Source organism: Nelumbo nucifera, chromosome 1 (assembly GCF_055504915.1).
Source record: "Nelumbo nucifera cultivar China Antique chromosome 1, China Antique-T2T, whole genome shotgun sequence".
Classification (NCBI taxonomy): domain Eukaryota; kingdom Viridiplantae; phylum Streptophyta; class Magnoliopsida; order Proteales; family Nelumbonaceae; genus Nelumbo; species Nelumbo nucifera.
Window position 1 is genome coordinate 192,936,222 of NC_142649.1, and position 24,019 is coordinate 192,960,240.

A 24,019-nucleotide genomic window follows, 5' to 3' on the forward strand; every position below is an offset into this window, starting at 1 on the left:
GCCATGCCAGGCCCGACACAATCATGTGGGTCGTATTGGGTCTGGGGTTTTACGTTTATGGGCTGGCACGACACGATCCATATATATTATTTATATATTTTATATATTTTTATATAATATTATATAAATTATAATTATATAATAATATAGTATATAATATATTAATAAAATAAATATTTTTTTAAATTTTATTATACTAATTTATTTAATTATTGTATATATAAGCAATTGTATACACAAAATTCATATAAAATTAAAATTTTAAGTTTTTTGTCAATTTTTTAAAATAAATAGCTTTGCCCCGATGCACGGGCCTAGGCCGTGGGTCGTGCCAGGGCGACCCCTAAATTTTTCACCGGGGAGGGCGGCACGGCACGGCACGCACTTTGTATGGATTGCTCGTGTGCCGTGCCATGCTGGTTCCGCATGGCCCACTTTACACCTCTAGGTAAAATTAATTTGGATAGATTGGATGGACCAACAAGACATATTGAATTGGATTAATCTAGAATTAATGGTCCAAAGTATATATTGGATTAGATTGGACTGGTACATCTCTAAATGAATTTATATTGAATTAGGTTGGATTGAGCCAACATTTGGTCCATTGATATAAGATAATAAAATAGGTGTCAATGGACCAGGTTTGGCTTGGAACCAATCTAATAAATTAAAACAAATTTGAACAGATTAGACAGTCAAGACATTGAATTGGATCAATCCAAAATATTCATTAGATTGGATTTATAATAAATTAAAACAAATTTGAACAAATTTGAACAAATTTGAACAGATTAGATCCAAATTATATTGACATTGAAATCTATAAAAATGGCCTAAAACTTCATTTTCTGATTAATAAAAATGACAGTAAATGTTTATATGTTAGTCTTTCTTAGACATTTAGGATTTATACATTTTAGAAAGAGATTTTGGAAGAGTGGAGGAGACACATTTTAGTAAATGTTTATATATCAGAGGTCATTAGGCTGTGAATGAATTAGGTGATGGACTCATGGACCCACAAGATAGTTGAGAGAGAGAGAGACTAGTGCTCCATTGTCATATGGATGGTTTCATATTTGATCTAAATGTCAATCTTCAATAAAAAATATAGACCCAACCTTGTTTTTTTTCCCATATTTTACCATTTACCATTCAACCAAGTCCAAGTAAACTTTGATGTGACCCCAAATATATAAAACTCTAAGGCATTATCATAAAACTGATTGACTTGATTTATTGTGTTATTAGTGTGTATATCCATTTAAGAGTTTTGTTGGTATTTAACACAACACATTTAACAACTCACACAGGTAAATGGTAATAGCGGAATTCAAATTCGCATATCTGCTGGAATTATCCAACCAACGTACCAATTGGCCACCACTCAATTTGTTGCCCATTTAAAGGGATTATAACAGGTAAGGGCAACTTTAGTGCCCTAATATCAATAAAAGTAATATTTTAAAAAAAAATTAAAAATAGGTTAACTTTTTAAAAATATTATCAATTAAGGGTAAAAACACTGTTCATCTTCTTCCTCTTACAATCCATTCATCAGCACCGCCCATCGCCACCTCCGGGCCTATCTCCGCCCACCTCCACCTCCACCTCTGCCTCCGGCAATGTTGCCTGAGGTGGGCGGAGGCAGAGGCGGCGGCATTGGTGGTCATTCCTCTACCAATGCCGCCACTTCCACCCACCAGCACCATCGCCGCCCACCTCCAGCAATGTTGCCATAAGTTGCCCTTATCTACTATAGTCCCATAACAAAATCAACTCAAAAGTTAAAACACATACTCTATCCGTCGTGGGGGGCAATTTTGTTTGGAGAAGCGATCTCTCTCTCTCTCTCTCTCTCTCTCAAATCAGCCCCCACAAGATTGCTCCCCACAACGTCCCATAGTACATCCCTGCCGTGTATTGAGAACATCTCCGGATGATAATACCAGAAATGATGATGTCATCATCAGTAGATGTTCCCAATACACAACGAGGATGATTTGAACTCCTCTCTCTCCTTTGTAACTATAATTTTCCCCCAACAGGGGTCGCAATTTTCTACTGGGCCAATTTCAATTGGTTGGATTATGGAAATCCATTTGCTTGACTTCTAATGAGTTAGCATAAATGTGTGATTACAGCTCAACCGCCAAATTGCCTACTAAAGTTAATGTTAAAACAAGATCAAGTTATTGTCAAGTGAGAGTAGTAGAAAACAAAGCTTGTTATTAGTTTTAGGCTTTTAGCCCAATTGCTATGAATACTAATACTTGAAACCTCATTACTTAATAAAACAATTCACTATAAGAGACTATCTATATCTATATATTAAAATGGAATGTGCCAACCTGGCACTTTCCTGCTTGTGGTTTATTTTCAAAGTTACTTATATTTGTTTTCTGGTTTTTTTCTCAAAGGCACTTATCTTTTTTTCTGGTTTTTTGAATTTTCTAATTTTAAAATTGAATAAAACAACTCAAGTGACCAATCACCTTCGAGACTTTTAACACTTCTCATTAACACACACACATACTCTCTCTCTCTCTCTCCCCCCCCTCTTTTCCATTAATTCTTTTAATAATCTCTCCTCATTAATTATTCCATTAACTCTCTCCTTCAATAACTCATGCCATTAACTTTATCTATATATATCCATTTCAATTTAACTATAATTATATATATATATGATATATTTGCATTAAATTGTAATTATTAGTAAAGATTAATTATATTGAAATTGAGATATTCAATGATATACTATTGCACTAAATAATCTACTTCCATTTAAAATTATAATCCATTTATATTCCATTTAAAAATAATAATATAAACTATTAATTATTTTTATTGATAAATATATTTTTATTAATATGATAAAAAGAATTTGATTAATAAAAGGTATAAGATAAATTAAAAACTAAAATCAATTTAAAATTAATAAAAACTGATACAAAATAGTCAAACAATTATTAGTTTTATAATTAAATTTTATTAATTTAAAACCAACTTAAGTTCCACTAAAAAATAAAAATTTATATAGTTAATTAAATTTCATAAGGAATTTAAATTTAATAAAAACTTAATAACTTAAATAAATTCAATTTTTGATAATTTCAAAAATTAATAAAAATATTAATCTTAAATATAGTTTAATTGTTTTAAAATCTCCTTAATTGTTTCCATTTAAAAATAAGGAAAATTATAAAAACCTCCTTAGGTTTTCTAACAATCCTATGAAACTCTCTAGTGTTTTTACCTTAACAAAAACCTCCCCTATTGTTTTGAAAAAGGTGCAAATACCTTTCGTTCATTAGCATTCCAAATAAAAAATGTTGGTGTAATTGATTAATTTTACTTCACTCCAGTCTTTTTACCTTACTTTGTTCAAGAAGAGTAAGGGGAATTACTCTTTGAAAGTTGTATGATAAAATAAATTAGTGAAGGGTAAGGTTGAAACTTTAAATTATGTATGATAATGCATTAACAATTATAAGGGTATTTTGGTAACTCCAATGTCTTTGTTACAAAAAAGCCAAGGGAAAGGAGGTATTTGTACTTTTTTTCTCAAAACTATAGGAGAGGTTTTTATTAGGGTCAAAACACAAAGGTAGTATATAGGATTGTTATAACAGGATTTTTTTATAATTTTACCTAAAAATAATAATAAACCAATAATTTTTTTTTCAAAAAAAAACAAAAAATTAACATTAAGATACAAAAAAAAATAATACAAATTTATCTAAAGAATAGGAAATTGGTCACTCTCACATTAAAGAACAACTTAGATTGTGATTGAATAAACTAGATAAAACCTCAAAAATAATACTTGATTCTTTTTTATATCTTCTGAAGACACAACAAGGGGGTAGCCCATCCCCCAATCCAAGTGCAAGTGGCATTCAATCCCAAGTCTCCGCTATGACTAGCAGGGAACCTTACCAATTCAAGTAACGCTTGAATTGAACTTAAATGGACACTATTTGATTGAAAATGTTATAGAGTTCCATCTTCAATTTTGCTTATAAATAAAGTCTATGCATCGCACAAATCCTAACTATCAATATATTTTTTTCAAGAACCTCCCCTCCACCTAAATACCCAATTAAGGATGTGAGGGAAACAATATGATCAAATCAACAAAAAAAAAATTATTAGAAATTTTAGGGATAAGTACGTAAACTTCCTCCAATTTTTTGCCCAACAATAATTACTCTAATCCTTAAACCTCCCTTAGCATTAGATTCAAATGCTAATCTTGAATATGAAAAATATATGAAATGTCCTTACGGACTGTTGTAGATTCTTCAAATTAGTACTCAACCCAAACATGTTGAATATATCCAAAGGGGCTGACACATGGCACAAATAAAATGAATGATGAGATTTATTTAACACCGTTCGTTCTTTGCCCATATGCATAGTCTATATGGTTGGTATGGATGGACACATTTATCATATCTATATATCTATCTATCGATAAAAACGTCTTTTTTGAATTTCAAATTTAAATGTTTGTTAACTCGGCATAACCCATCAAATCCGACTTCTCATTAATTATTCATTTAATTAGTTTTTAATTTTATATAACCCATTAATTTTGTTCCTTTTAGATTTCAAGTTTATGAATATGCATATGATATGTATCTTATAAATTGTAATAAGTCTGATATACTTTTAAACAAAAATTATATATTTTTATAAATTATTAATTAATATTTTAATTTATAATAAATAACAAAATATGTATTATTTATATATTATTTACCAAATATTTAAAAATTAAATTCAATTGACTTATTTTTTGTCAATATACAAAAGTAAAAATAATAAAATAGAAAATAATTGATTTATTAATTAAAATATAACAATTGCATATAATTTGTACCTTGGATCATCTATATTCTCTTGAATCTAGTATGTTTTCTAGCATGTCTCTTGAGCTTTTTATTGATGCATTGTCATTAAATGGGATAATATCTACATATCCCGCTATATAAATTGTAATTTCTTTCTTTATATAAATTTTTAAAGTATGCATTTCTTGTGTATTTATAGTCATGTCTCATTCATGGTTATTTTGACCTTAGATTTAATATTATTAGGTTGTGTTTGATTTGCAAGAAAAGGTGGGGAAAGATAGGGAAACCTATACAAAGGTTTGTACAAGTTTTCCTACCCTTTCTTTCAAACTAACACAACCTTATTGTATTTGTGAGAATTTACCTCGTGTATCCAAATATTCCATATCAGCGTACCATATTCATGCATATCCAAAGCATATCCTAATACAAATTCATTTTGAAACTTACTAATACAATACACAACTGATATTTTGAACCTTGTGTTGTGTAATTTATGTACACTTAATTCAGGCAAGTGTACCTTAGTCAAATGTGCGTATAATGATGAGAAAAGTGTCGATCCCACAAAGACTAGATCACAGTACAAAATCAATTTTAAACTAACCTAAGTTGAATTTGTGAATCAATTGAATGAATAAAAACTAAAAGAATTAATGCAAATAAGAGGTATGAAAATATGTACAAATATAGGCTTATCACCTTGCCTACACTCTACACCACATGCATCTCCACAATCAGCCTTTTTTTTTTTTTACATTTTTCAACAAACTTAATCTGTCCAATGGTGATGTTATTTCCATAACTTGTAACTTAATGATAAACCTATAGATTATTAGCCTAGTGCTCCTCCAAATAGAGAGAGAGAGAGAGAGAGAGCAGCCTTTTAGGTGATTCATGGCCAACTTTGTTACAATTCGAGGTTTTGAAATTTGAAAATCTCTATAAATTTCAGATTTTTTTCAAAGAGATGATTTGGCTTTTAACCTTTTAGGCCTATTATATGTCATGGTTGCATGTGGATAATGTCTTACCACATGGACACCCAAATACATGGTTCCCTATGCATTATGTATTTGCTACTAACTCTTGTATTATTGGTGCTCTATGTCTTGAAAACAACTCTGTTGTTATTTTCAATGTTTTAAAAACTGACCTGAAGGCAGAACCATTTTGGCCTCTGGGTCATAGGTCACTGGTTTGACCGTCTAGGTCAAATGGGTCAGACCATGCCACATCATAATCTATCTATCTATATATATATAATGTATATAAATAATGTATAATTATGTTTTTATATGTTATATGTATTATTTTATATTTAATTTATGTTTTTTAATTCAATTTTTAATTTTTTATTTATAAAAATATTAAAAATTGTGATTTGAGGCCAAAAAAGGTTTTTTTTTTTTTTGCAAAAATAGTAAGGCACGCAAGTTACAAAAAAGAAAAGGGTCACCCCAATCAAACATCTGAGTGCAAAGTTATGGCCTCCAAAATTTGCATCCATTTAGTGTGGAACCCACGACCAGTGATCGGGTCGAATAGGTCAATTTAAACCAACAGGAATGAATAGTTTTTGACCAAGTCAATAGTTTTGACTGACTGATGGGTTTTAACAAAACTAGATCCAAAATCCTAGCCGAGTGACGGTTCGAATGGTTCAACCGACCAAGTCAACAATGGGTTGAAAACATTGGCTATTTTAAAAAAGGGTAAATTACAAAGACCCCCTGTACTTTTTTTTTTGCAAGAAAGACCCCCCCTGAACTTTACCCTTTTTTAAAATAGCCAGTGTTTTCAACCCATTGTTGACTTGGTCGGTTGAACCATTCGAACCGTCACTCGGCTAGGATTTTGGATCTAGTTTTGTTAAAACCCATCAGTCAGTCAAAATTATTGACTTAGCCATTAGACAAAATACCCCACTAAACCTTTTCTATTCTCTTTTTCTTGCCCTTTTTCCCTTAAAACCTTTTTAACCTTGGAAATGGATATCTTGAAGAAAGTACCAAATAGAGATTTCTGAAAGAATTTAAGAGCTAGGACTCTGATTTGTTTGTGCTATTTGTCTTACCAGTAATGGCGACCTAGGCTTCTTATTTTCTTGGTGGTACTGAATGAAATGGATAACGAAACCAGAAGGAAGAGGCGAACCCGCCATTAACTACACAAAACCAGAAGGAAGAGCTAGGGCTCTGGTTCTCAGTTTCTTGGTGGCACTGAATGAAATGGATAACGAAACCAGAATGAAGAGGCGAGCTCGCCATTAACTACACAAAACCAGAAGGAAGAGCGGGCTCTAATTCTCAGTTTCTTATTTTGGCTCTCTTCCTTCTTGTTTTCTTCCAAAGATCTACAGTCGATGTTTTGGCTTTGAACTACACAAATTTTATTCATGTATCGAGCTTGAGACTCACAAGAATTCAGACACTTGGACAATATCAACAATCCCACCATTAAAACCATAGAGGTTAGTTTTCTCATCATCACCGTTCCATTGCTCTCATGTTCTTTGGTATCCTTCATTCTGATTTATTGACTCCTGGGTAGACCTTATTTTGAAGTTCCAACATTTTCTCATTCATTTGTTCAGAGCCTAGATGGAGATATCATTGCTGACCATGTTCACAGACATAAACAGCCAGCTTTAGACCATCCTCTTATGAAGAATCACAAGATCCAGGTACATACGCAGAATTAAAGCTAACTCTATCTATCTCTCTCTCATGAGTTTGCTCGTATGTCTGTAACAGAAAGCACCACTAGAAATGCCAAGAATGAGAGTGAACAAGGAAGAAGGGATGAGAAACAAGATTAATGGCAGTGAAGGAACAGGACGTGCATGGCAAACATGGCATCTAAGTGGGGAGACATGTCCCAAGGGAACGGTTCCCATAAGGTGAAGCTTAGTGAATGATGTGAATAAGGTGAATCTCTGTATCACTTTGGGAAGAAACAACGCATACGCAGGCGGCTTCTTCCCACCCATCAGTACTTGCTTCAACCATCAGGACATCCAGACCCAGTCATGGCCCACCACCAATGCATCCATCCATATCAGGGCCTCTCAGTTCACTCCTAGAGAACACCAGATAGGTCGCACAGGTCTTTGCCGGAATGAGACCACCGAAGACTGTTATGTTTTCTGGGCATGTCTTTTGTCATGCTGGCGATCGAAGAACCGGAAATGCTGACTGAAGTGCTTGTCCCAACTATAGTGCACTCTCATACTGTCTAATCTTCTCCCAACTCCCAAGCATCAGCCAAAATGGCGGGAAATGTCTTGCCCTTGCCACTATTGGCTGGCGATGGTCGGGTTTGGGACGGTGTGAAAATGGTTTCAATCGAGAAGACAATGAACAGTATAAATAGTTTGGACATTTAAAAAACTTGGATAAAAAATTTTTCGAAGTTAACTGACAAATGTTAACAGAAGGGGGTCTTTGTCTAACAGCTAAAGTTCAGGGGGGTGTCTTTGTTGCCAAAAAAAAAAGTACAAGGGGGATTTTGTCACTAACTCCATAGTACAAGGTGGATTTTTCAACGCAATGACATTCGTTTTTCTATTTTTGTAAATAGGGCAGATGAATTGGTCAATTCATTCATTTTTTTAAACATGGCAGATAAGTTGGTCAATGCAAGAATTGACCAATTCACATGTCACTTAGTTACCTAGGTAAGTATTATCCTCTACTCACTTGGATAAATAACATTCCTATCTACCAAAAAAATTGCTAACACATGATGAACGATATTGTCCATTCAAACCTAACACATCTATGGAAACAATGATTATTATTTAATTTTTATCTAGGAAACAAAAGAATATTACTGAATTCACTTACTGGGATAAATGTTTCCCACAAAACATTTGCCCAGATAAATGCATTTACTTAAATAAATAACTTAAAAAAAACAAATTAAGCCTAACGAAAAAGGCATTTGATGAATAAGAAAGTCCTTTATTTCTTTTGGCATTTGACCCCAAGGTGCCTTCACCAATAAGGCAACAAAGACTAAGCTCCTTGGAACATGGTTGAATGTTCAGAGGACAAATTAAATTAAAATATTAAAGAATCAGCCAAATGGGGCAGATTTCAAGGGATTGAAGATTGATTACCACGCTTTACGCCCCTTGAACCTTGATATTGAACAACGTTAGCATGAATCCCTACTTTTTATCTTTTTTTTTTATAAGATTTCCCAGATTTTCACAAACACCAGTCTCCATCTACATCTCTTATTTATCTCAAGGGACAGCCGACAGTTTTAGGATCACTAAGGTTATAAAACCATTGCAGTAACAGAGAGAATAAGAATTTTTCCCCCACTAGTTAATGGAAAACAGGTTAACCAGAGGTTTATCAAGCTATAGATCAAGTCAGGGCATCAAAACCTTGAACTAAACCATGTGGGTTAAACTACCACTGTGGCACTGTCGGTGGTCACCAACAGAAATCATTTAGCTAGAACGCTATCAGCCACTGCTTTGTTGAGCACTATTTACAAAATAGATGAAAGCGAAACAATCATAAAGATAATCCATGCGCGAACTTGGTACCAAAAGTTGAAAGAATCCACAGAATGCTAACAATAGCAAACCTTCTTTAACATATATACTAAAATTGGAAGAAAAAATTGGGACGACATGACAATAATAATAGAAACAGAGTTCAAACAGCAGGTGTGTTTGACAGTTTGAGTTTGATGAAATGGGGGAGAAGGTTTTGCTTTTGTTTAGTCTGTACTTCTCCCCCTACAATACTATCATACATCACCCAAAAGAATCCCAATCAGTCACCTTTTTGCTCTAGCTGCAATCAACCGGCATATAAGAATTACAGACACAGAGAAGAGTGGAAAAAGAGAATTTCTTCCTTCCATTCTCACCACCCCACCAGAACTAAAGAAGAAGAAGAAGAAAAAGAAAAGAAGAGATCACTTTTCTTTACTCCAATGTCCACCCTATACAGTCATTTGATTCGATTCGGTTTCGCTTCTCTTTCTTGTCCTTTTTTGCTATAGGCGATGATTTAGAGGAACAAAGGGGATAAATGAAACACAAAATGGGAAAAAGCTAATCCGGCATACCTGGCTGGCAATGAACGAATTAGAATCTGGCTAATGAGCCGTAACTTTAGATCTCTTCTTTGCTTCGCTGTAAAGCACAACCCCCATAATTGTGACGGCAAAACCCGTCATCCCCATTACAGTCACCGGATTCCTAAAAATCAACACCGAAACCACGGCGGCCACCGCCGCTTTAGCATTCCCCAGCACCTGAAGCGTCAATGCGCTTGTGTGCTTCGTAACCAAGAAGTTGGTTAAATTGACCAAATAGGCGACCGTGGCATTCCCTATTAGTAGAAAAACAATAAAAGAATCCTCCCTGGCCTTCTCCATCGTAATGGCCGTGATGTTGCCTTCAATGTAGAGGGTGAATGGAAGCAAAATCACAGCAGCCATGGGAGCCATGTACAGAAGCAAATTCATGGAGTGAAGCTTCTCCGCCTCCGACGTCAGTAGTATCCCCTGAACCACCGATTTCAAAGCTCGTCCGGCAGTGGATCCCACGCAGACTAGAAATCCAAAAAGGTGGAACAAAGGCTCGCTATTGCTGGCCAAGACGATACCAAAAACGACTGGCAAGAGCGCTAGATAGACCTCAGCAGTTTCCTTCTTGCAGGTAATTAGGAAAGCAAAGACGGCAGTGAAGAAAGGAGTGGTGGCGCCAATAGCTTGGTTGAAGGAGACGGGGAGGTAGCGAAGAGAAGTGTTGCCGCAGACGACGGAGAAGCAGAATATAGCACTGAGGGCAGCAATCTTGAGGAACTGTCGACGAGAGACGATGTGCTGAAAGGGGACGATCTCCAACCAATGAATGGCGATAAAGCTGTAGGCGGCGCAGGATAGCATGTGAAGCATGGTGAGGAAGATGGGGTAGCGGTAGCCATAGTAGCTGAGGAGGTACTTATTCAGGAGGAGGACTCCGATGTTGGAGAAGTACCAGGAAGCGATGATCAGGGCCGTTAAGAGATTAGGAGATAGCAGGCTTCCAATGTTGTTGTTTCGTACATCGCCGGTTGGTGTGGCAGGGATGTCGACCACCTGCTCGGCCTCTAGTCTTGGGTTGCTCATCCGCCTCGTCGTCCATGTTTGAGCTTCAACCATGGCCTCTATCTCTCACGCTGCCTCTGTTTCAGAAGAGCAAAATTGTTTCGCCTAAAGTTTAAACCCTAGCTACTTCCTCTTCCCTCTCTCCGACGAGAGAGAACGAGAGGTCTTAACTCTTAGATCTGAAAAAGAGTTCTGGGTGAGGAGTGAAGACTGAGGGAAGGGATGACGACCGATGATGATGGATGTTTGTTAAAAGGAAATAAGCGTGCGAGTAGATCTAATCGGACGGTTTCCGTTGAGATTCGAGTTAAAGAGGGGACGTACAGCCGTTGGATGAGAGAGAATGGGGAAGGAAAACATCATTACACACCACGTGACTTCGTGTCGGTATTGAATTACTGGTAGAGGTAGACAGACCTCTACTCTGAATCTCTGATCTGACGTTGATTATTTTTTTTTTTCTTTTGCTTAAACTATTAATAATGAGCAAAAAATATATAAAATAAAAAAAAATGTTGATTTGGGTACAAACTACAATCTAAACGCGACAACGACATGCGTGAGTCAAAAAAACAGATCGAGATCCGTTCACACATATCCTCTCCCTTTCTTCTCTGTATATTTGGGGTTTCATTCGCTGATTTTGATATTGAGATTTGAAGTTGTGGTGAAGTTCAGTTTATTGTTTTTTGTCGGTGTGCGCATTCACAGCACAGCAACTGAAACAAAAGATTTAAAGAGAGATGGTCCCTAAAGACTGCAAAACAGAATGCAGCCATGCACGTTGCTCGTTACATGACCTGTGGACTGTGGTTTGCCCATTAATGGATGAGAAGTAGTTTTCATGCCATTACTATAGAGGATAAATATAAGGGTCCCCACATATTTTGTATGTAAATGAATAGACAATGTTTGGTCATAAAAGCAAAGGCGAAGCCAGTTGATACATCTACACATCAAATTGAACTGTTGCTGCAATAAAACTGGAATTCTTACAATATTCTTACCTAGGGAATTGGTTACTATCTGCCCCCTCCTACTTGCCTTGCAATCTGTGCAATTTATGAGCCACCTTTATGATGAGGGTAGAAACAAGAAAAGCCTCTCATGTCATGGTGGGAAATATCCAATGCACCCACAATGAAGAATAAGTAACTTAACCCTGATAAATCACAACCCATTAACAGAAAGCATGGTGGGTTTATCCAGCCTCGAGTATCTCCCTATGTGCATGCATACATGTTGTGCTGCAGTACTTGTAGTGATATCTATGGAATGGGACTTTGCCAGCCAAGGAGATATTGCAGTATGAACAACTAATGTCACCTGCTACCCCACTTTTGGGCTGTGAACTGCTGGGTACCAGTGCCACAGTAGTGTTGCCTGGTTGAGCATTGAGAGCTGCCGCTATTCTCCTCTCAGCTGCTGCTGCTCTCTTTTCTCTCTCTATATCGATTGCCCTCTTTAGCTCCTCCTGATTAGAGAAGGATGCATAGTTGAGTTTGACTGTGTTCAAGATTTAAAAAAGAAAAAGAGGAAAACAAGCTAGTTGAACCAGTGGCCAGCAGAGGCTTTCTTTGTATTAAACAATCGAGCCTTACCTCTTTAGACATGCTTGGTGCACTGCTGCTAGATTGAGGCCATGATTTAACAATTGAGGTCGAAGAGGCTCCCTGACTTTGTGAAACTGTGGGAACTTTCTCAGATAGAGCTGCCTGTGCCTGCACATTTCAACCCCAACATCACATTGGTGCTGAAAAATGTACCATCTTTTTTTTTGATAAGTAAAAATATACAATCTTTTACCATAAAAAGTCAATCTTTTAACCAGAAGTTATAACTTTTTCCTTTATTTCCAGCAAATAACACAGTTGTTTGTATGTAATCATTCCAATGAGTGGTAGTGGCAATATAAAAAGTGCTTGTTCTTCACAAACATCACACTGTAGTCAAAACTGTTGGGACAAAATTATAAACATGTATATAAGTGCTTTTCTTTTATGAATTATATAAGTGCTTGTTCTTCAAGACTTCAACAAACATGCCCATTCTTAATGATCATAACTAACAAGATGCGTCTTCCACTATCATTTTTTACTTCAAGTGCATACAAGGATAAAGAGAGAGAAAAATAAAGAATTGTAACACAAAAATTGAGCTCATCACAAGAAACAAATGATGTTATTACAATGAGTTGGCATGCACAACAAGGTTCACAAAAAAACGTGCTAAATTGTTTAACAACTCCAGACAATTTAAAAAGTCTTTATAATGTACTGACACCCCACCCCTTTTTAGGAATTCATATACTGATAACCATGTATGCCAGTGTTTTAAAAACCAACCCGGAGGCCAAACCATTTTTGCCTCTGGGTCGCAGGTCACTGGTTCGACCAGCTGGGTCGAATGGTTCAGACCGTGCCACATCATCACATGTATGTGTATAAGTATATATATATACACACACATTATATTTGTGTATAAATATATATATTTCAGCAATAAATAATGTATAAATATGTTTTAGATATGTTATATGTATTATTTTATATTTAATGTATATTTTTTTAATTCGATTTTTAATTTTTTTTTAATTTATAAAATATTAAAAATTGCAATTTGAGGCTAAAAAGGGATTTTTCGCAAAAATAGTGGGTCAAGGCGCCTATGGCTCCTTGGGACACATAGATCTTGAAAAGTTACCCAAAATAAAAAAAAAAATTACCCCAATTGGTCATCAGAGTGCAAAGTTATGGCCTCCAAAAGTTTTGCATGCATTGATTGTGCAACCCGTGACCCGATCACCAGGACGAACGGGTCAATGGTTCAACCAGACGTGCCGAATAGTTCTTGGCCAAGTCAGCGTTTTTTTACCGTCTGACGAGTCTTGACTGAACCGGACCCTGAATCCTGGCTGGGTGACGGTTTGAATGGCCGGGTCAATGGCGGGTTGAAAACATTGATGTATGCTATCACAACAAATATCTAATGCCTGTGGTTTTGATCAAAATCGAATAGTGGACTAATGTGAATTAATAAAAGAAGGGTGTTGTAGTTTAAACAAGAAAATGGTTGAGTATAATCGCTTCCATCAAATACCTTTCAGAAAAGGATGTATATTCCTAGAACTGAAAATGTCAAATATATGCTGAAGATGGTAAATAATGTGACGACAATAATACCATGGAAAAATATCCATAATCTTGATATGGAGAATACAGTTTACCGGAAAAAGCAAAATAATCCCTCCCCCACTACCACCACAAACTTTCTAAGGCAAACCTTTCAGAAACAATGTATAAGATCCTTGTCCATGTCAAGAAGCTTTACTTACAAACTAAGCACGCCTAAACTTCTATATATAACAAAGCTTCACCCTTCCCAGCACAACTATAAGAACTCTTGCAATGAAAAGTAGAGAACCCTTCCAAGCCCATAGTGAACCAAGTTTTGATGAGCAATTAACATTTTTATTAGCTTGCAAGAACCACGATATTAAAACTTGGTGACTGACCAGATTCGTTCAAGCCTCATCATTATCTAAGCCTTGTCCCAACTATATGGGGCTGGCTACAATCACTACATGAATCCTGCGCCACCATTCCGTTCTGTCCAGTGTCAGATTCATTCAAGCCTATGACTCTGAATTAACCAAGTTAAGATGGTTGGTGTGGTCAGTGTACCACGCAAAAGTCCATGTGTGTGCATGCATGCATGAGCATCCATGCACACATTGGCATAGTTTTCAATTCCAAGTTTGTCATTAACATAGATATGGTTAACTTTTATGTTTTTGTTAAGAAGTTAATGTTCTATTGAGCCCAAAACAACTGGTTTCTCCCCACCCCTTGTTTTGCTAAAACATCAGCAAAACCATTTGCTGCCTTTTTAACCTAGCTGAACTGCACTTCCATATCTTGAGTCTTCCACAGTTCCACTTGAATCTCTTTTTTTCCATTATTGAAAATCCAAAAACCTTTATCTTCCTTTTGCAGCCACTCTAATGCCAGCTTTGAATCACTTTGTACAATCAGATTTCTCACATTCATATCTTTTCCTTTTGCATTCTTTCCATGACTGCCACAACCTCAGCCCTTAGGGAGTCACCTATTCCAATCAAGCCAGTATATAGACCAATGATCTTGCCTTCACTGTCCCTAAACACCCCTCTAAGGGCTTGGATTCCCAGCACTACTCCCATCAAAGTTCAACTTAACGTAGTCAACCATTGGAGGAGACCAAACAGGGCTTACATTAGCATTGTGGCAATCAGAACTAATCACCTGTTGAGAAATCAGCAAATAACTTCATAGATTTTACCCAATGAACCATTCTCACCATAATGATTTCAATGACAGCTTCTCTACTTCTTTCCTTATCTAAGAATAATCTTGCATTTCTTTCTTCCCATAAAGTCCGGCTCACAGCCACCCTTACACATCTCCATAATACTCGTCCCCTTTTCTTTGGCCATCTCAAGAAAGTAAAAGCCAATAAGCTTTGCACATTAGCTGAGGGAGACCACCTACACCCAAACAATGAGAAAAATCATTCCCAAACAAAGGTTGCAAAAGGGCAGGAAATTAATAAATGAAAGCAAGTTTCTCCATTAGCCTTACACAAAATACACCACTTTGGGGATAAACACCAATCAGTCCTTTAACTTTGGAGCAAGTCACAAGTATTAATTCTTTCCAGGAAGACTTCCCAACAAAAACCTCCAACTCTTGGAGGGATGGGATTACCCCAGACCTCCTTCACCGGGAGAGGAGGATAAGGTCCAAATACAACTTCCAGGTTTAGAGGAATCCAAATAAATCCCATTAAGGATACGAATCAAGTCCAAAACATCATCAATTTCCAAATCCCTCACACCCCTTCTCAAACCCAAATCCCTATTGACACCATTCCTCAAGTTTAAAGGAACCAGGAAAGAGGACACATGTTTATCTTTATATCTTGACAGGGCAAAAACAGGGGAATTTTTCCTTCAGAGAGAAGTTACCCACCCATGCTTGTTCCCAAAATTTTATAAGATTTACCAAAATAGAGGTCATACCTGAATAAAGGTAGGAAAAACGGGAGGATGGCATGGAAAACCTTCCAAGGAGAGGCTCTGTTATCCCCAGTCATTAATCCAGCATCCCAACCGTCAGCTGCAAGCCCATGAATGCCTATCACTATCTTAGCCCAAAGCTTGTCCTTATCCAATAGGAAGCCTCTAAAGGCACTTTCCCAACAGAGCCATATTCCTCTCTTGTAAATTGCCTAGATCCAACCCGCCTAACTTCTTGCTTCTACTGACCATTTCCCAGTTAACTCTATCATCCTTTTTCTCCTCCCCCAGTTCCCACAAGAAGTCCCTCATCAACTTTTCCAATTTTCTACTCACATTCACAGGCCTTAAAGACAGACATAAAATACACAGGCAGATTGATCAGAGTCACTCTTATCATAGTGATCCTTCCCCCTAAAGACAAATAAATTTTCCTCCAAGAAGCATGTTTATTAACAAACCCTTTAACTACTAGGTCCCAGATACTTAAAAAAAAACTACTCTTTTTTGAATTGTCTTTTTTTTTTTTTTACTAAAGGTAAGGTAAACTTTTATTAATTCAGAAATAATGATACAGGAGAGTCCCCCCCAAAAATATCTTTTGGGCCGAGACAGCAGGAATTCCAGGTCATTACAAGTTCCAGAAACCCCCAAAATACAACCTAGCCCCCAATTGGGTGGCCTGAAACCCCTTGACAGCAGAGACCCAATAAAGAAGTTTTCCAAAGACAAAAGCAATAAGATCTTCTGAGTCCTTGAATATGCTGCGGAAAATTCTTTTGTCTCTCTCTGTCCATATAGAGCTGATTACAGCATCCGGAATTGTCTCCCAGATGCTTCTTGCAAGCTTTGACAGCCCCCTGCATCTCCCAGCAGTTCAGCAGCTCCTTCACAGTGTTTGGCATGGCCCAGCTAATACCCAGTACTGATTTTTGTCGAGACAGAGCAGTGGATGAACAGATGGATACTGTCTTCCTGTTTTTGCCCACATAGTACACATACTAAATCCCGGATCTACATACCTCTTTTTAACAGATGGGTTTTAGTTAAACATCTATCTAATGATGCAGCCCAAACCAAAGCATTAACCTTTGATGGGGCTATAGAATTCCAAACTTTAGCAGCAGAAAAATCCCGTGGACTAAGGTTAGACAAATGTCTAACAAAAGATCCAACAGAGAATTGGCCATCTGAACTCCAACTCCATACCCAGCTATCCTCCACAAATCCAGGGGCTAAAGGGAAATCAGCTCCAGAAGTTCAGTGATGTTTTCATTCTCCCAATCTTGAAAATTCCTTCTAAAAGAAGGGCAACAGATAAAAAAGCTTCCATTAACTTCTTAATACTCCAAGATGAACACATCCTGAGGTTTTGCAATTTGGAAAAGCTGCGGGAATTGATCTGAGAGAGTAGATTGCCCACACCATGGGTCCTTCCAAAAAAGCAGTCTATCCCCTTTACCAACCTGGGTCTCAATCCTCTGCTGAAGACAGGAAGAATGTCCATGATTTTTTTTCCAAATTGAACAGCCAAGAGAGCTGAAAGAAGAGCTAGTAATCCAATCCCCACTGTCAGTATTGTATTTAGCTGCCATTAGAGTCCACCAATCTTTTCTTTCCATTCCAAACCTCCAGATACATTTCCCAAGAAGTGCAGTGTTAAAGCTCCTTACTTTTCTGATACCCAAACCTCCTTTATCTTTTGGTAAGCACACCTGTTCCCATCTTACCAAATGTACTTTCTTCTTATTCTCCCACCCCCTCCACAGAAATTCCCTCTGCAGCTTCTCAATCTTTTGGGCTACCAGGATAGGAAAAAGGGAAAGATAAAAAGTTGGGAGATTAGTCAGAGAACTTTTTAACAGTGTAATCCTGCCCCCTAAGGATAAATATTTAGCCTTCCAAGAAGCCAATTTCTTTTCCAAATGCTCCAGAACTGGTTCCCAGATCAAAGCAGAAGTACATTTAGCTCCTAAGGGGAGACCCAAGTACTTAGCCCCATTTGGTTCGTGGGAATAGGGGTCGGGAATCAGAATCAGAATGGGCTATTCTGATTCCAATTGTTTGGTTGGGTGGAATCGGAAACCCAATCCCATTCCTGCTGGAATGGCACTCGCCCATTTGAGGGAATGGTCATTCCCTGCCCCTTACTTGGGAATGAAATTTCATTCCTGCTGATTCTAATTCTCATTCCCATTCCTATCTCAACCAAACAGACTATGGGAATAGACCATTCCTATTCCGATTGCGAACCAAATGTACCCTTAGTTGGTAAGCACCCCACTTGACTAGCCTATTTGTTAATACCTCAATATTTTCCACCTTTCCCACCGGAAACAAACTGCTTTTGTTCCAATTTACCTTCAAACCTGACACTACTTCAAACCAACTGAGCACCCCAGCCAAAATCTCAATTCGGTCTTCCTTTGCTTCCACAAAACATAAAGTATCATCTGCAAATTGTAATACCTGCACCCTTTCCCCACCCTGGAGTCACCTCAAAGCCTTTCCATAGGCCTTCTTCCCCCACTAGTTTAATGAAAATAGAGAGAATTTCCATTACACATACAAATAATAGGGGGGAGAGGATTGTAGAGACTGATCTAATTCTCTTACATCTTTCCTTTTTTGGCCCTTGGGACCACCCTTTTATGTTGTAACTTATGTACAATATATTTTGTTTTATTATTTCTTGTAAGACAAGGACATAACTGTCCTTTCCATAACATTGTATTATCTCATATATAAGTTAAATATTTCTGGGCGTGTGGTTCAAGACAGAACACACCCTTTTCACTCTCAACTCTTTCTCCTCTGATTTGATCCAAGTTGACATATCAGAGCAGGTTTTTCAACCTGTCCTTGATTGACATCCTTTTAGATCTGTGAGATCGGCCCATCTTCTTCAGTTATGGATTTCATATGTTGCTGTACTGATCTGCACATCTCTACTGCTATTTCTCTGTAAGCTCGCCATCAGAAATAGGGTTTCTTCATTTTCTCTCAATCGGCTACTCCAATCACTGTGAAACTTCAGATCTGAAGTCGCCCAGGTCAGACCTATATAGATCTATAATATTTTTTTTTGTTTAGATTCTGTAGAGAAGATGGGCCGAATGGCCCATAGGCTGTTTATCCTTTTTTTATCTTTTATGTTCTTTGCTGTAATGGGCCTTAATCTGGGCTTATTCTTTCTTATGTTATGTCTTTTTAATTTTCTGCCCAACTAGGGGCTTCTCTGTAAATTACAAAAGTTTTACTTAATAAAATAGAATTAAGGGTGTAAGAGAAGAGATTATGTTCGAAAATCTCTCTCTAAACCCAAGTTGCCGCCACCTTCTTCTTCTTCTTCTCTCCTCTTGAACTCTGATTTCTGCTACTTTCTTTTGAACTTTTGCATCTTTCTAAACAGTCCTTTCTTCTCAAAAGGCTGTTTTTCTTCTTGGTATCAGAGCAGGCTCGTTTTTCCCTTTTTTTCACCTTTTTTTCTCATACACAGTGTGTATGGAGAACTAAATCGTATGAATAGTTAAAGGCACCTATTTCAGCCCAGTTGTTAGTGGTTTCTGGAGAGAAGAGGACTGGTTTTGTCGTCCCCTTAACAGATTCAAGTGTGTTGCCCGAAACCCTAATTTTCTGGAGAAATCTGATTGTGGGCCCCATAGGGAGTTTGACCTAGGCACTCAGTGACTGAAGGCTTTCTCATTCTCCTTCTTGAAGATCGAATCAAGTGGATTGGTGTTCTGTGAAGTCTACAAGGAGCGGCTGAATTTTTTCTGTTTCTCCCAGCTTCTGGGTGTGATGCAGATTACTAGTACGGCTACATAGAGGTTGGCTCACAACACAGTTTTTGTTTTGTCTCATTTGGTGTTTTTCGAAGTTGTTTGAAGTCATTTTTGAAGTGTTTAAGAAGATGAACTCCTCAGACTTTGAAAACAAGCATGTTGCTGAATCCAGACAGGTTTCGAGAGCCTCTGTAGACTCTCTACTGGTTGTGACCACAATTAAGCTGGATGGAACTAATTATCTGGCTTGGTCACAATCAGTAAAGATTCATATTTGTAGTAGAGGCAAGTGGGGTTTTATCTCCGGGAGCAAAAAGGCTCTTTTGGAAGATGATCCATCATATGAAAAGTGGATGCAAGAAAATTATACTATTATTGGGTGGCTTGTGAACTCAATGCAACCACAGATTAGTCGGCACTATTTGTGGATGAATTCAACAAAGGAAATTTGGGATAGTGTTGCTGAAACCTATTCCCAAAAATTAAATGTGGCCAAGGCTTACAAGTTGAGAAGTGATGTGAAGAATTTGAGACAGGGGGAGAAACCATTAGCTGTATACTTCTCAACACTGAAGTCTTTATGGCAAGAAATAGATTTGATAGAAGCTGTAACCTGGGACACCACTAATGATGCTGAGACCTACAGAAAACTGGTTGAGAGAAACAGGGTGTATTCTTGACAGGGCTGAATCCAGAGTATGACATTGCAAAGCAAAATATTTTATCCAAGAATAGTGTCTCATTATCTTAAGCATATGCCTTGGTAAGTAGTGAAGAAAGCAGAAGACTTGTCTAGGTCCAAGGGGCTGGTCTAAATGATCACTTTGTTAATATGGGAGTGAAACCCAAGAGGGTTGCAGGGACTCCATGTAGCTCAGGGAAGAAAGAGATTATCTGTGAGTATTGTAAAAAGCCAAAACACACTAAAGACAAGTGTTGGAAATTGCATCTTGAGATCCTACCACTTCGGTTTCAAAAAAAGTCTGATAATAAAAGGGCAGGGAGTGCTAATGTTGTTGCTGGTCCAGATAGTGACAGATACCAAACTGAAGAGATGGCAGCTAGTGTGTAGTTAGTAGCTATGAAGGCAGAATATGAGAAGTTTGGGAGGATGATCAGTCACCTAGAGGGTGTGACCTCTTCTTCCAACCCTTTAGAAAATTCAACCTCTTCTGCATTTGCTCATTCAAGTATACAGGCTTCTGCCAATCATGCAACCATTTCAGGTAATCGTAGGATCCCTTGGATTATTGATTCCGGTGCTTCTGATCATATGACCAGCCTTTCTACTTTGTTTGTTTCATATGATTTACTTCCTAGACATGACAAAATCACCCTAGTCGATGGCTCTCTTGCCCATGTCTCCGGCAAGGGAACCATCAAGGCTACAGACTCCTTGGTTCTTCCTTCTGCTCTTCATGTACCCAAACTAAATACAAACTTGTTATCTGTAAGTAGCCTAACTAAGTCATTAAACTGTTGTGTAACCTTCTTCCCTTCCTACTGTGCTTTTCAGGATTTGGAGTCTTAGAAGGTGATTGGGAGTGGCCGTGAGGCGAATGGAATATATCTGTTGGATACTCCTAGACAGTGCCATGAACAACCTGAAAAAGCTGCTTTTGGGTCTACATCTACAGAGTCCATCAGTCGAGTCATGTTATGTCATTTTCATTTGGGTCATCTTTCTTTTTCTGCATTAAGTCATTTATTCCCAGAACTGTTTAAGGGAATTAGTTTGTCCAGTCTTCATTGTGAGTCTTGTGAACTGTCAAAACATTGTAGAAACAGTTATCCTCTGAGTAATAAAAGATCTTCTTCTCCTTTTAATATTGTGCACTCTAATGTGTGGGGGCCTTACCACTTACCCTCTATGGGTGGCTACAAATATTTTATCTTGTTCATTGATGACTTTTCTCGGTTCACTTGGATATTTTTTATGAAGTCCCGTGATGAAGTTCCCAGACTTGTGAGGCAATTCCATGAATTTGTCCTAACCCAGTTTGATACCAGGATTAAAATTTTCAGATCCAACAATGCAAAAGAATATTTTGAGAAAAACCTGACCTGCTATCTCACTGATTTAGGGGTTATTCATCAAAGCTCCTGTGTTAGGACCCCAGAACAGAATGGAGTTGTTGAAAGAAAAAATAGACATATTGTTGAAGTTGCAAGAAGTATTCTATTTGCCTCACATGTCCCTACCAAGTTTTGGGGTGATGTTGTTCTCACTGCTACCTACCTTAAACCATATGCCATCCAGGGTTTTAGGGTTTAAGTCTCCCTTCAGTCTCCTTCATCCGGATAAGGATCTTTTTCCTATTCCTCTTCGTGTCTTTGGCTGCACCTGTTATGTACATATCCCAAGTGTCCAAAGACATAAATTTGAACCAAAATCCCACAAGTGTATCTTCCTTGGTTATTCCCCCACACAGAAGGGTTACTGTTGTTTTGATCCGAAGACTAGTACTAGGTATGTCTCAATGGATGTCACCTTTGTTGAGCATTCTTCCTTTTATGGTTCTTCTCTGGAGAGACATTGTTCAAAGGGGAAGGATTTGTCACAGGTGTTTGCTCTTCCTCTTCCTGTCCTAGTTGAGTCTTTTGTTAAGTCTCTTCCTCCTTCAAATGAATCAAGGGAGGATCAGTCACTTCACTCTCATTCCAGTGTTACTATTCCTCCTCCTTTACCTCCTCGCCCTGTTTTTAATCACAGGTTGTATCAACGGCAAAGAACCAGAAATGAACAGATTGTTTCCCCTACAACACATGAGCCTCATGCACTTCCAGTTACAGATGAGACAACAGGTACTGTTACAACCCCTTTGGAGCCATCATTCCCAGACCTTGATATCCCCATTGCTATTAGGAAAGGAAAAAGGAAGTGTACTGCACATTGCATTTCCAAACACCTTTCTTATAGTTTGCTCTCTCCTTCATATTTTGCCTACCTTTCTTCTGTTTCCTCTAACCCAATTCCCAGGTCTGTGTTAGAAGCTCTTAATATTCCAGAATGGAGGGATGCTATGAGAACAGAAATTGATGCCCTGCACAAGAATGACACTTGGGAAGTGGTTGATTTGCTTGAAGGGAAGAATCCAGTAGGCTGTAAGTAGGTTTTTACTATCAAATATCATGTTGATGATACCATTGAAAGGTACAAGGCTAGGCTGGTTGCAAAAGGCTATACACAGACATATGGGATTGATTATCTGGAAACCTTTGCCCCTGTTGCCAAGATGACTTCTGTGAGAGTTCTGCTATCTTTGGCTGCACACTCAGACTGGCCACTTTATCAACTGGATGTAAAGAATGCATTTCTGAATGGAGAATTACATGAGGAGGTCTATATGTCTCTTCCTCCAGGGATGTATGAAACAAATATGAAAGGAAAGGTCTACAGGCTGAAGAAATCTCTTTATGGACTCAAACAGTCCCCTAAAGCATGGTTTGAAAGGTTTAGGGCTGCTCTTGTTAGCTTTGGCTATGTACAGACACAGTCTGATCATACCCTCTTTGTGAAGAGGAGAGAATCCTTGGCCATTTACCTGATTGTGTATGTTGATGATATTGTTGTGACTGGTAATGATGTTTCAGAGATCAATGATCTCAAATCTTTCCTTCATATAGAGTTTGAGATCAAAGATCTAGGGGAATTGAGATACTTTCTCGGCATAGAAATTGCTAGATCCAAGGATGGGATCCTTATCTCTCAGAGGAAGTACGTTCTTGATTTGCTCTCTGAAACAGGGAAGATGGGTGCTAGACCAATTGCTACTCCTATCGATATGAGCCATAAACTCTCTGCTTCAGATGGAATGTTGTTAGAAGATAAGGGAGTCTTCCAGAGACTACTTGGAAAACTTCTTTATCTATGCATGACTCGGCCAGACATTGCATACGCTGTCAGTTGCATCAGTCAGTTCATGCATGCTCCCAGGGATACTCATATGGCAGCAGCAGAGCGGATTCTGTGTTATTTGAAGGGCTCCCTTGGAAAGGGAATTCTACTAGCCAAGCATGGCCATATGAAACTTGAATCCTACACAGATGTTGACTGGGTTGGAAACATTGATGACAGAAGATCTACCTCTAGGTACTGTAGCTTGGTGGCAGGTAATATTGTATCTTGGAGAAGCAAGAAACAATCAATTGTTGCTCGATCTTCAGCCGAAGCAGAATACAAAGCCATGGCT

The 24,019-nt window shown here is 37.7% G+C and overlaps 2 protein-coding genes across 3 annotated transcripts in view; both read right to left on the reverse strand.

Moving 5' to 3' along the window:
* Positions 1-9,453: 9,453 nt before the first annotated feature.
* LOC104611880 (Nucleotide-sugar transporter family protein) lies at positions 9,454-11,227 on the reverse strand. Its single transcript, XM_010279143.3, has one exon. It carries the CDS (start codon positions 11,037-11,039, stop codon positions 9,990-9,992), a length of 1,050 nt encoding a protein of 349 aa, XP_010277445.1. The 5' UTR covers positions 11,040-11,227; the 3' UTR covers positions 9,454-9,989.
* A 643-nt stretch (positions 11,228-11,870) lies between these two features.
* The window catches only part of LOC104611881 (zinc finger protein-like protein), a 37,781-nt gene continuing 25,632 nt past the window's right edge, over positions 11,871-24,019 (reverse strand). For both annotated transcript variants that reach the window (XM_010279144.3, XM_010279145.3), the window contains exons 6-7: positions 12,587-12,706; positions 11,871-12,459 (exon numbers count right to left, since the gene is read on the reverse strand). In XM_010279144.3, the coding sequence (XP_010277446.1) occupies positions 12,187-12,459; positions 12,587-12,706 (393 nt within the window). In that variant the 3' untranslated portion in view covers positions 11,871-12,186. The remainder of the gene's footprint in view (positions 12,460-12,586; positions 12,707-24,019) is intronic.

Coding starts and splice junctions, on each gene's coding strand:
- LOC104611880 (XM_010279143.3), bottom strand. CDS start 11,039: ATGGTTGAAGCTCAAACATGGACGACGAGGCGGATGAGCAACCCAAGA.